Consider the following 13,849-nt stretch of genomic DNA (forward strand, 5'->3'; position numbering starts at 1 on the left):
GTTATTTCCTTAGGGCAGATTCCCAGAAGTGGAATTCCTGGGTCGGAGGGTCTGAGTATTTCAGAATCCAGAGTGTAATGACTCTGTCCTCTGCCTTTTCCTGTGGGAGGAGAATCCCACCCAAGGACCCAGCATAGCTCCAGTAAGACCCTTCCTTGTGCTTCCTTGCTGTGCAGTGCCTGCCTGGTGAAGCCCTCAGGAACATTCGACAGGTTGTTTATTCTACTAGGATAACAGGCTAAGGGCCAGTGCCAGGTTTGGAGTCCACTATCAATTATGTATCATAACAAGGACAGGAATAGCCTGTCGATATAAAAAGAAAGCCAAGGAAAACCCCCAAACTCTTGTTTTTGACACTGGCTTCCCTTCCTCCCTCCCAGCCCTTCCTGGAGTCACTGACACTCGGTGGGACCGAGGGAGACCCCCTCGCTCCCGCTGTGGGGTTACTGGGCAGCAAGTGAGTCAGGAGTGACCCAGTGGGAGGCAGTGGCTCCTAGCACAGTCGCAGTTGGAGGGCCCCTCCAGGAAGGAGACCTGATTGTACCTTTGAAGATAACTATCACCATCTCATCTTTCTTTGGGCTGTCAAGTGACTTTTCTCAGTTACTGAGCCATGGCTTTGGGCCCAGAGCCGAGCAGGGTGAGCGAAGCTGTGATCAGAGAGATGCCTATCTCCTTCCTGTTGAACAGAGACTTTCCTGTCAGATGAGTCACTTGTGCCCAGATGGTGCCCATGGCTGAGGCTGTGAGAACTTGCCAGCGTGGGGGGAGGATTGGGGAGGATGGGAATGATGGAAGCAGGAGGAACAGGAGGGCTGCTGAGGGAGCGGTCAGCCCTTCTCCCTCTGTTAAATGGCAGTTGCCAATTAGCTGCCTTCTGCCAGCCTCAGTTTGACTGAGAGGCCCGTTTGCCTTCCCCACTAAAAGAATTCTCTCTCTTTCATAAATAAATGGATTTGGGGCTGATGTGGATCAGGGCAAATGTAATTTTCAGCTCCACAAAGGGACACGTATGGCCATTGATGCCTCAGTTTCCCCATTTGTAAACTGGACCGACAATACATCCCTAGTCTCTTGGAGGTGTTTTTGAGACCCCCCAACTCTTCAGCACATTGTGTACTTGTAACTCCTGGTGACAAAAAAACAAACAGCTGACGAAATCCATCGTGAACGTTGTCTCGCCCCAAAAGCGGGGGGCTGCCAGGCCACCAGACAGCTGTTAGTGTTTTTCACTGGGGTGCGTCACGGGGGGAACTAAACATCTGTGTGGTTTGTCTTTGTGTGTCTTTGTGAAGGTTCAGGAAGATGTGGCAGCTGCAGGCTCTGAAGGAAGGTGGGACGAGCACGTACACGCCGTACCCCTTGGGTCAGCTGGTCCCCGAGAGGCCCAAGCCCATGCCGGTGCTTGTTCCCCTCATCTCCCCGCCAGTGTCGCCCAGCAGTCTTGAGTCGGACAACACGTCGAGGAACAGCCAACCAGATGCCAGGGGCCCCCAGAGCCCTTATGATGTCAGCAACACAGATTACTTCTTCCCCAGATAGCCAGTCGGGTGGCACCGGGCCGCCTGGGGTGTCAGACCTGCTAAACTGTGTGAGGGACACGAGCTGGCTTCTCACTGCCACTCCAGCTCATCTCAGGTGCATGGAGCCTTACAGAAGGTTCCACACGGGCCGTGCCTGTTCAGAAGGAAGAGGTGGTGGAGTCCTTGAACCAGCCTTCCCCGAACGCCCTACTTCAAGGGGTAGAGTGAACTCAGGTCCCATGTGGAGAGCGGCTGTGGAGGCCTCGGACACCCTGGGCTTGGTGGGGACACATCTCCACAAGCTGCTCCCTCAGGAGCTGGGATGGATTTCCAGCCCAAGACTCCCGGTCGCCTATCTCCTGGCCACCTACACAGTTTCACCTGTTGGCTCAGACTTTTGAAATGCAAGTGCCTTCACAGTTCAACTTTTCAGGGCCCAAGGACAGCTTTTCTTCAACGACCCAGACTGAGGCAGCTCTCACTGCTTTTGTTCCCCACCCTTGAAAATCAGCTGCAGGGATGCGGGTGAATAGTATCTCAGGACCTGCTGGTTTGAAGTGGAATTGTAATTAGTTCCTCATTAGCATTTTGTTAAATGTGAATGTTAGTTAACCTTAGGCGCCTGCTGAATCCAGAAGCCACATACTGGCTCAGCTTCCCTCTCTGGATCCCATGAGAGGAAGGAGGGGTGCGGAGACAGGGTCTCCACGTTCCTAGTAACCAGGCTGAGGGGGACGCAGCCTCTGAAAACCAATATTCTCCGTGCCTCCCCCCACCCCACAAAGGAGAACTGGCTTGGGAAGGACTCCCGCTACTGGTGAGATCAAAACGTTTTACTTAGGGTTTGTTTATTTTGTTTTCACCTGAGCCTGAGAAACTAGGGAAGATAATATTTATGTGAAAAGACAAAAGAACTCGGCAAGAATGTATTTTAATTTGGTTTTTAAAGAACTGGCTTTTATCTTGTGAGGGCGGACCATCCAATATTAGCTGAGAGTCAGTATATAAATAACAGGGTGGGAGGGGACAGAGCACAGTCGCTTGGCACACACTTGAGTCAAGTGATGAGGAGGAGGAGAAAAAAATGTTCCCCTATGAGAGAAGAGACTCTGGTTTCATTCTAAATTTTGTTTTTGTCTTAAGAAGTGAAAAAACTGTCTGCTTCTTCTCTAATTTAGGGGAAAAGGAGTTTGTCACTACTCCCCCAGGCGGCTGTGAAGGAAATGGTGCTCAGCTCCCGGTGGTGACGGTGGCTGCTGGGAAGCAGACCTCCCATGACTACCCAGCAGGGTCAGTTGAAAATCCCCACCCCGACAGCTCGGTTATCAGAGGGAGTTTCATTAACAAAAAACCCCTCACCTTAGTGCCTTCCTCTTTTTATTTAGTTCCTCGTATTTCATTCAGCTCAGCTCGGTTGGCAGCCCCGGCTAAATGTCCAGGCTGTGACTCTGCCACTAACCACTTCAGTTCACTCTTCTGCCTCGGCTTTGAAAACTCAATGATGTGACTGGTTACCCAGACAAGTACCCTCAAGTATTACTAGGTGTCCCAGAATAAAGCTCTGATTAAAATCAGATGTAACCGCACACCCAAAATTGACCAGATCACAAACTTTTCTAGTAGTCTGCCCTTTTAGGAAAACAACCATCAGCCCCCGACAGGTGGCAAAAAGATGGACACCCGTGTCTTAGTTACTGTTTGCTGGGTTCAAACTGTTACTATCTTGAGCAAGTAGTGATTTTCACTGTGGGCTTTGTCTGTCAGTTTCAGGCCCTGTTTGGCTGCTGTGGGCAACTTTCAAGTTGACAGAAGTCAGGCAGGTGGTAATTTTTTCTTTAAAGTTTCTTTGACAACAGCAAAATTGCTGTTAAAGGGAAATATATATTTAAAAAAAAAAAAGAATCTGCATGAGAAAGGGTGATTCTCTATCCCCAGTTCTTTAACTCTTTATAAGGTTTTACCCACATGTAATATTACCAAAGCCAGGTGGAGACGTGCTAGTGGGAGATGTGAAATCTAGATAGCTCATGGTCGCTGAGAGCTAGGCAGCTTTGATCTCCAAATTGTTATTGCTTTCATTATTATTGTTACGGAACTGCTTTTTTTTTTTTTTTTTTTGTATTGAGGAGGGTTTTTTTCCCCTTTTCTTTTTCATAAGCTAGTGTAAATGAAGGAAAGGTATTTGTCCTCTCCGGGTGGTAGACCTTGCTCAGGTCTACAGGTATACAGGTATACACCCTAAGCTTTCTCTGTCCTGGAATCTATGGTCCGTGACCACGTGTTTTAGGCCACAGGTCATGCTTACCTGTGTTTTTGCAGTTCACATGCTGCCTTTTATCCTCAACGATGATGTTACTCACCTAATACCTGTAGCAAGCTGCCACGCAGCCAGATGTGAAATGTTGGGATGGCGACAATTTATATTAAATATGACAACATATCCTGCTGGGTGGGAAAAGTTAAAAATAGGCTGGTTCAAGGTCGAAAGTGGTCATTAATTCTTGTAGCATTAATGAAATGTTTGTTTTTAAATGTCAAGGAGGTAGCATTGGCTGTGTCTACAAAGCCAGTGGTAACTCTGAGAGCCCTCAGCTGTGATGGATTCCGAGCCCCTGCGGTTTGCACCCTAGGCTCTGAACTCACATTGTGTCTGGTTCCCTATCGTCCTGTCGGGGCTGGGGGGACATCATTACAAGGTGTGGAATCTGCTGCTGGAATGGGAGTGGGAGCCCACCTGGTGGTGAACAGAGCCCGGTGGGGAAGGCTGGGAGTGGTCATGGTTTGTGGTTTTCTGCAGAATGTTCAGGAATATCTTGCCTGGCTGCTTTGGTGCTAAGCTATATCGCTTCATCTAAGGTTGACTCAGGGAGGAGTGTGGGATTTGGCTCCAGGTGCAGTTGACGAGAATTTTGTCTTACCTTGGAGAAGCAGGGACAACTGGTGTCCTTTAGATGATGAGCATGGAGCCCAGCTTTCCCATGTAACTGTGGGCAGTGGCGCCGTGGCCGGGAGGCCAGCTGGTTCAGGTTCTGTGCCAGATGCTCCTGAGTGACCCCTAAAGGTCCTTCCAGCATTGTGTCCTCCGTGTGGTCTGGCGCCAGCCGTCTCTATGACAACCTTAATGATTATTAAGGAGCATTGTCAGTTTTATGAACATATGCTCAAACGAAGAACTATTTAGAAGGGAACAATTGGAACAGCGTGTAGCAAGGCTGTTAATTAATAGAGAAACCATTTTTGGGTGGGGGTCACATATCTGTTAAATACAATACCTCAACTTTAGTTTTTTTGGAGAGAAATAATAGTTTTAGGTTTATTTTATTTTATTTTTACCTAATCACTTAAAAGCAAATACCAAAGTCTGATGTCTGTATATGGGGCAAAGGGTCAGTATGGTATGTTTTTCAATATTTTTTCTTTGTATCAGCTATTTTGCATTTAAAGTGAAAATTGTAAATGTTTGAAATAAATAATTTCTAAAATATGCTTGAGATTATAATTCTGCTTTGGGTACCTGGGTTATTTAAAGGAAAGACATGCCTGAATCATGAAAGGATAGGAGTGAGGACAGATGGGTTGAAAATTAAATAGGACTATTTAGGGGTGGGCCTCCCCTTAATGCAGGATGAAATTACCTCTGGAAAATATCAGATAAATTTAAAAAATAAGTAGCCGTTTCTCAAAAGACACTAATTGTGAAAGAATTTCCCAAAATGAGACTTAGGGTTTCTGGAAGGGGCGTGGGTGCTTCTGCCATGTTAACCATCACTACCAGCTGAGGGGCGTGTAGAAGGAAAGAAGGAAAAGGAAAGGCCGTCATTCACCGGAAGACTGTTGACTGGTTAACAGTATCACAGAGGCAACCCTCTGCTCTCGATCGTCAGGTTGCCAGAGTCTGTCCCCTGTTGAAAAGGGTCTTAGATAGGAAACATTTGGGCCACAGCCAGCCCACATCTTCCAGACAGAGTGAAGCCATGTGGGCAGCTGTGTGGGTGAGATGCGCTGTGTAGACCTCTGGCTCAGGGCTGTGGTGGAGGAAGTTTCAGCGATACTTGGAAATTGTGTATCTCAGGTTACAAGTTGAAGGTGAGGTCCCAACCGTGAGGGCCCCACACCCCGGGTCATTGGAGGAAGGCCACAGGATCACACCTACAGGACTCACTGTCTCCCTGAGGGTCTTTTATTGAGGTGGGTCCCTGTCTTGCAGAAAGCAACACAGGAAACAGATATCCCCCGTGGGGTGAGGCTGTGCCGAGGGGGCTCAGGAGTGGCCATAGAAGCAGCAAATGGAAGCAGGTGGCTGGCTCGCTCTTCTCCACAGCATCACGTTTAGGGTGACATGGTGACATCGCTCTTTCCAGAAGAATTTGGGAGAGCAGATGGTGAATCTGGCAGAGGATGGTCAGGAACACGCAGTTACCGGAACAGCCACTTATGGAAGCATTTTCCTTATTTACTGAGGCGCAGGGGACCAAACCTTTCAACAATTCTGTGGGCATACAGGCCAGAGGCAGGCCCATGTGCCACCCTGCAGTAGCAGAGAGATGCTGGTGAAAGGCCTTTAGGTGTTGTGTGCAGGGGCTGGGCTGGGCTCAGGGCAGCGCCACAGGCAGAGTAGCCCGCTGGGCTGGCTGTGTGGCCTGGTGCTTAAAACGTGAGCAGTGACAGCGAGCCCTGCACCATCCTGATACTGACCAACCCCTAGTTTCTTTATGAAAGTCCCAATCTTCTGCAGATATGCGCCCCGTAGGAAACAAAGCAAAACAGGAATAGTAACAATCCCTCGACTTTGTCCTCTTTTATAGCAACCGTTTCAGGTGACAATCCAAAACATGAATCAAATTAAGTTTGTCAGCAAAATCATAAAACCTGCATACGATAGGTGTGCGTAATCAAGTCAGTTAAAGCTGTTTCTTCAAAGAGAGCTTCAAGTTGCTTAGTAAGGCCGTCCAATATCCGCAGGAAAATAGCTTCCTGAGGGATGGCAGGCTGCATTTTCATAGTTCATTATGATTTTTTTTAAAGAAACGGAATTCGTTGGGAAGACAATTGTAGTCTTTGGTTTTTATTTTATTTTAATTTTTTGTTTTTATTTTGAAGTGTAATTGACCTATAGCATTATGTAGTTTCAGGTGTACAACATAATGATTCGATATTTATATTACTGTGAAATGATCCCAGTTAACATCTGTCACCACAGGTAGAATAAGTTTTTTTTTCTTGAGAACTGCCCAGATCCACGTTCCCGGCTACTTTCAAATATGCAATTCAGCATCGTTAATGATAGTTATCGTACTGTCCATCACATCCCCGTGATTTAGTCATTTTACAATTGGAAATTTGTACCTTTTGACCCCCTTCACCCATTGCACCCCCCCACCCTGGTGTTTAAATGATGAGCCGGGTAAGAGGGACACGCGTGGGGCAGTGCCCAGTACTGATGACGCGAGAAGTGGGGACGGCCGTCCTCTTATGCGGGCAGCATGTGGATCCCGCAGGGCGCACAGACACACAGGTGTACAATGGACCCGCCACTTCAGCAGGGGTTCCAGTTCAGTCCAGTGAGGACCCCGGAAAGCTAGGTAAGCACCCAGATGGATGTGGGGAAGGCCAGGTGATGACCCCTTCAGGTAGCTATGAACCACGACGGTTTCTGTGAGGAGGTGGGTGCGGCGTGGGGCCTCAGACTTCAGGACTGGGGCTACTTCAGTGAGTCATTCCGTGAACAGGTCCGTTTGAATCACAATTGTGATATCTGTCTGCAGGAGGGTGCAGCCCCCCCGGTGATCCTGCTGTGCAGCCAGCTTTGAGGGTCCCTGTGCTGGAGGCCACAGGGCTGGAAGTCAGTTTCTACAGCAGCACAGAACTGGGAATGGGACCTGTGGGCAGCTAAGAGCTACCCCATGGGCCTACTGTGTTACCTAGGAGTCCACAGTCCCCTTGGGGTAAAGATGGTCTGTGAAAATTAGCGAAATACAATGGCTACCATTTGTGGACCCTCCACTGGGTGCTTTGCAAACACGATAATCGTCCTCACCCTAACAACAAGGTAAGTGTTTTCACCTGTGTACGTTTGTGGCCACTGAGGCTCATATTGGTAAAGATGGGGCTCCAGGCACCCGAGCTACTTAAGAGGCTGAACGAGACCCCAAACATGGGTTTGCCTGACTCCCAGGCTGGTGCTCTTGACCCTGCCATGAGGCCCCCCAGCCACTAGTGACTACCTGGGTGGGCCTCTCTTTCCAAGCCTTTTCCCAGGCCAGGGGCCCTCGCCCTGCGCTGGGTGGGGGCCTGGCCCACTCACCCCTAAGGGGAGATGGACCTGGACTCTTGTTGGGGTGAGCAGGGGCTGGAAGCTGAGCCCTGGGCGTCGGTGCTCACAAAGGCGTGCCCTGGGGCTCCCATGTAGGTGCTGGTTCTCTCTGGGTGGTGAGAGTCATTCAAGGAATATTTTCTGAACCCCAGTGCTGCTGTGGGGTGTCAGAGAAACCGGTCCTTCCCCCAAGATGCTGGCAGTCCACTCGGGAGCCACGCAGAGGCGGACATGCTGTTCCTGGGAGTGAATGACAAATCCGGTCTTAGTGGCTCAGGGAAGAAAGGGACAGAATTGTGGGTGAGTGAAGACGGAGGAGGAAGATTCCAGGTGGAGAGTGACACACAGGGAGAGATGCTGGCAGGGGCTGGGGGGCGGGGTCCGCCTCGGACTCCCACTCTGTTGGGTAATTTTGCAACATTCTAAGAGCCCTGGGAAACCACTGAGGACCAGATTGGTTCCTTCTTTTTCTTTCCTTTTGTGCGTATGTGTATATTTTCTTATGAGCATGTATGTTTTCACACTTAAAGAAAGCTTTTTTTTAAAACAGTTATAATGTTTCTATTTTGGAATAGTTCAACCATGTTGTACTGCCTATGAAAAATTGTTTATTAAAAAGTGCCAAGAGTAGGTCGGGGTCAGAGAAAACGAAAGTGGCTATGAAACAGGCATTGTTGAAGCTGGATACAGAATGGTTCATTGCCGTCGTCTTTAAAAAGACTTGGTGTTCTCCAGTTTAAAATGGGCAAGGATTGTAGGGGAATGTTGCACTCTGCAAACATACTGTTTGAAATAATCCAAAATGAATATAAACGCCCGTTTCTTCACTATCCTTTAATGTAAACCACGGTTCTCACCCGTCAACGACCCACTGATGGATACCTTGATAAACTGATTGGCTTTTACAGGCACAAGTAATAGATCTTCCCCTCACTTAATCCAAAGTAGTAATCCTGTTTACTTATGCACGTAAATCAGAAGGCAATTTGAATCACGAAGGCCATTTGAGTCACGTAGGAAGCATTTCCGAGTTCGAATTAAGATGAGCGTGACTCACATTGCATGATTCACCAGGTGGGAGACGAATTCTGATGATGGAGTTTGGAAATGAAAAGCCGCCTGTCTCAGGGTGAGTCTCCTTAACGTATAATCATGTGATTATCAGAGCTGCAGTTGTCCCACAGGACTCCAGACTACCCAGATCCACCGTCGGGCCTCTCCCAAGCGGGGGGAAGGATGCTAGGCCTGCGGGCATGGCCCAGCAGGCCTCAGACAAGGCGTCCTGGCTGTGGAGACGGAGCCCTTAAACCTGGTTCCTGCCCCTTTACCCCAAGTCTGCGAGGCTCCTCTTTGGGGAGAGAGCTCACACGGCCACCTGTGTGTCCAGTCTGCTAGATGCGTTCTCACTGTAAGATAATAATAGACTGGCATTCTGCTTTGTTTTTTACCTGTGGTAAAAGACACATAACTTAAAATCTACCATTGTGACCCTTTCTAAGTGTGCAGTTCAATAATAGTAGCACAGTCACACTGCTGTGTAAAGAACCTCAGAAATGTTTTCATCTCGCAAAGCTCAAACCCTATACCCGCTAAACAACAACTCTATTTCCCCTTCCTCCCAGGTCCTGGCGACCACGGTTCTACTTCCTGTTTCTGTCAACGTGACTGCTCTAGGCACCTCATGTAAGTGGAATCGCACAGGGTTTGTCTTTTTGTGACCGGCTTATTTCATTCAGTATCATGTCCTCAAGCTTCATCCATGTTGTAGCCGGTGTCAGAACTTCCTCCCGTTTTAGGCTGAGTGATGGTCCATTGTGTGTGTAGACTGCATTTTGTTTATCTGATCCCCTGTGGATGGACACCTGGGTTGCTTCCACGTTTTGGCTATTGCTGTGAACCGGGGTGTGCAAATATGTGTTCAGGTCCCTCCTTTCAATTCTTTTCAATCTAATTGTGGAGGACGCAGCTCACTGGCCCATGTGGGAATGGAACGGGCGACCTCAGTGTTACGAGCACTGCGCTCTCACCACTGACCCAACCGGCCAACCTCAGTTCTTTTGAGTATATACCCAGAAGTGGAATTGCTACATAATATATTTAACTTTTTGAGGAATTCCTATTTTTAATTTTTTTAGGAACCACTATACTGTTTTCCAAGTGGCTGCGTTTTACATCCTTATTGGCAATACACAGGGTTCCAACTCCTTCATATCCTTGTCAACACTTATTTTTTTTTATAATAGCCATCCTAATGGGTGTCGTGTTGTGGTTTGGATTTGCATTTTCATAATGATTAGTGATGTTGAGCATTTTTTCATGTGCGTATTGGCCATTTGTGTATCTTCTTTGGAGAAATGTCGATTTAAGTAGAAAGTTCTTTCTTATGTGAACCCAACTCGGGCTTTTTGGGTTGCTCCCACGTCTTGGCTGTTGTGAATATTTTTTATTTTTCACTTGCTAACTAAAACTAAGTGGCTAGTTTATTACTCCTCACCCCCCGAGTTTGACCAATTATATTCTTCCAATGTGAAGAATTCTGCAGGCCAGGTACACCTCTCAAAGGGAAGGTATAGGTGCATCATCCACTCAGAGCCATTCTAGAATTAGGCCAGCTGTATCTGGGACCTGCCACTTACCTGTGACTGACCCAGGACAAGTTATTTGATTGTTCCCAGGACCAGTGTCCTTGTCTGAAAAATGAGGCTGCCACCTGGCCCCCTGCATTGTGGAGGATGAAAACGAGAGAACGCAGTAGGCAAAGCATGTGTCTAGCAACACACCTGGTGGGCAGCAAGAGCCTAGTCTCATTATTTAACTCTCAGCCTTTTGCAGGGACAGAATCCAACACTCAACACCCCAAACCCTGGGCTCTGAAAAACATGTATTCAACCTGAATTCTGAAAACCATTACTCAGTCGCTTGGGAGGGGTGAGGTGAACATGTCAATGCAAACTTCCTATTTCGTTTCTACAGATGGGGCAGAACACTGGGTACTTGTACCACCTGGTGGCAATTTATATAAATGTTCAACGGAAATTAAACATTTGATGTCCAAAAGCTCAACACTCTAGCCTCCTACTAACTCTCAAATGAATTTGTGTACTTCTATACTACATGGAAACTTCCAAGGGTGACTCTCGGCCATAGCTGGATATTAAAATCACCTGGAAGAGGCTTAAAAAAATACAGATTTCAAGCTTCACAACAGGTGACAGCATCGGATCCTGTGGATGGGATTGGGGCCTCTGTAGGAATACCAAATGATAAAACACACAAAAACCAAAGGCACAACTCTGATGCCACGTCAGGGACGAAAACAAAAGCAACCAAGGTCTATTCACTCAGGAAGAAGATGGCCAAAGAGACAGAGTACAACTTCACCATGTAACTCTTTTATTTGGGAATGAAAACATAACAGAAGGGCTCTAAAGGTAAATTGAGAAAAAGATTACGAGCGGGTCCACTGGTTATGTTCAGTCATGGTTTATTTATACATTTCATTAACAATGATTGCAGACGACATTTTTGACCCTCTCTGCTATAGCTATTACCACAGGAAGTTGTTTTTCTTGTTTTTTTGTTGTTGTTGTTTGTTTTTTTACGAAGGGAGGTGATTCTCAGAACTCAGATCAAGTAAAAACACGGTTTTCTTGGAATAATGTTTATTTAAAGTTACACTTCAGAGTAAACCATCTTCAGGAGGCCATGCCGCGTATACTGGCTACTGCGACACATCCAGACATTTTATAAAATCTTTCTGGTATAAATTACTAAGCTCTACAGATAGGCCCCTGTATTACATACAACCTTCAAATACTTTCAAAAGTTAAAACTATGTATTAGTTGATATTTAGAATGTTGCAGCCCCCTGACAAAGTAACTGAATGGGGAAGGACTAAACAAAATGAGATGCTCGTCTCAGTGACCTGTTGCCAGCATGTTCATTAAAATATAATTCAAGATTCTAAATGACATGATGCAGCCACAGTCCTGGGGCCTCATGACGATAGTTGTATTAGGCTGCAAATCACCCTTTCCGCGGGAAAAGACAGATTTCAAGATGGCAACTGCTGTGTCATCTTTTTTTTTTTTTTTTTAATTTTTTACTGGGGAGTATTGGGGAACAGTGTGTTTCTCCAGGGCCCATCAGCTCCAAGTCGTTGTCCTTCAATCTAGTTGTGGAGGGCGCGGCTCAGCTCCAAGTCCAGTTGCTGTTTTCAATCTTAGTGGCCGCGGGCACAGTCCAACATCCCATGTGGGAATTGAACTGGCAACCTTGTTGAGAGCTCACGCTTTAACCAACTGTGCCATCTGGCTGCCTCTCTGGCAGCTCAGCAGCAGCTCTTTGCCTTCAGTCTAGTTGTGGAGGGCGCAGCTCACTGGCCCATGTGGGAATCAAACCAGCAACCCTGTTGTTCAGAGCTGCTGAACAACAACCAACTGAGAGCGCCCTAACCAACTGAGCCATCCGGCTGCTGCCCGTGTCATCATTTTTGACGCTCTGTATCAGAAATGCTCTAGAAAACCCTCCCTTGAATGTGTGCGTTTTCCCACTGCAGTTTGCTCTCTTTCCGTTAGATGGCAGTAACACTCCATCGCTATCTTTCTACAGGCCCACAAACTAAGGTGGATTCCTTGAGGTCCCCTGCAGGCCAAGCTTCTCCAAGTCCAAGTTAATGGGGTACAAAAACTGGAGATGACAATAAAGAAGAGTAATTCTAAAGAGATCATAAGGCCCAAATACTGCTGGTTATGGAAAATAAGAGAGACAACTAATGAATGAGCGACCTCTATGAAGAAAATATTAAGGAAATTCTGAGTATTAGAAGGACGCAGAGGAAAAAGTAAATGATATCTCGACATCTTGGTTCCCCCCACTGGACAGAAGGGAAAATGAGGCATTACCCTTTGACTAAAAGGACATGTTAACAGAATAGAAAGGCTACCCTAATTTCAAAAGCAACTGATTAGAACTATTTTCCCATCTGTGTCAGAAAGCGTCATCTACTCAGGTCCCTGTTCTGTGGCAGAGGCCAATAAACGAAGTAACAATTTAGCCAAGTACGGAGACTTTAAACAATAGGAATAAAGGCTTTTTATTACAAATGCCTCTTAAGAAAGTACTTTGGATAACTTGAAAGGACACGTCTGTCCCCAGCAGAGAGGAGGTGTATCAATATTTACCTTTGGTACAGCTATTAACATTTCTCCATTATTTTAGTCCTACTTATTTAAGTACACACAACTCCAAAGGCTGGGATCCATCCTGATGGAAATAGCTACAGTAGCAAAGTAAACACCAAAGTCCCTTTACCCTTTGTTCTTACGGCCTGAAATAAACCAACTAAATAAACTCACCCAGTAACCTGCAGCGGAGCAGTTTTTAAAAGGGTGTGATAGAGAGAAACGAATGGGAGGCTCGACGGATGCAAAATTCAAGCGAGCACAGATTTGCCAGAAGACATTATTCGCTCCAGAAAGAATCAGAAAGTAGTCTGGGAGACAGAATTAATGCACAAGAGTGAGAACTAGGGGAAAATACTTGTCTCAAAACAAAGTGACTCGGAGCTGAGGGAGGAGACCTGTCAGAGGGCTTCAGACCAGCTACCAAGGGAGCCACTGGGGAACGCCACTAGCCCTAATTGTTTTCAGAACATATGGTTCTTTGTGCCACAACCCAGCTGTGAATTTCCTGGCTTTTGTCACCTTGTGCCACAACCTGAAGAAGAAAACAGCAGTTTAACCTTCCTTCTACTCATTTACTCTATTTCTTATTATAACCTCCTGTACAATTGCAAAGGAACTAGACTATAAATAAACTGCACATCTCCACTTCCAATTATACAAAGAAAACAGCATGACTGTCACAGAAAAACAGTCTAGAAAAAGCACAATAGTGAGCATTTGCTAGAAGCTCAATAAATACTTAATGTATCAAGTCTGCTTTCAAAATGTTATTTCATTATACATTCATCACAGTTGCTGGGTATGGGCCAAAAATCATTTAGTACAC

General features: G+C 46.6%; 1 protein-coding gene across 1 annotated transcript in view; it reads left to right on the plus strand.

Annotated features, from left to right (window-relative positions):
* IL6R (interleukin 6 receptor) overlaps positions 1–5,009 on the plus strand; it is a 44,038-nt gene extending 39,029 nt beyond the window's left edge. The window contains exon 10 of the mRNA XM_019713304.3: positions 1,296–5,009. Within this exon, the coding sequence (XP_019568863.3) occupies positions 1,296–1,542 (247 nt within the window). The 3' untranslated portion in view covers positions 1,543–5,009. The remainder of the gene's footprint in view (positions 1–1,295) is intronic.
* Positions 5,010–13,849: the final 8,840 nt, after the last annotated feature.

Source organism: Rhinolophus sinicus, chromosome 7 (genome assembly GCF_057876585.1).
Source record: "Rhinolophus sinicus isolate RSI-liver-muscle chromosome 7, RSI-T2T, whole genome shotgun sequence".
Taxonomy (NCBI): domain Eukaryota; kingdom Metazoa; phylum Chordata; class Mammalia; order Chiroptera; family Rhinolophidae; genus Rhinolophus; species Rhinolophus sinicus.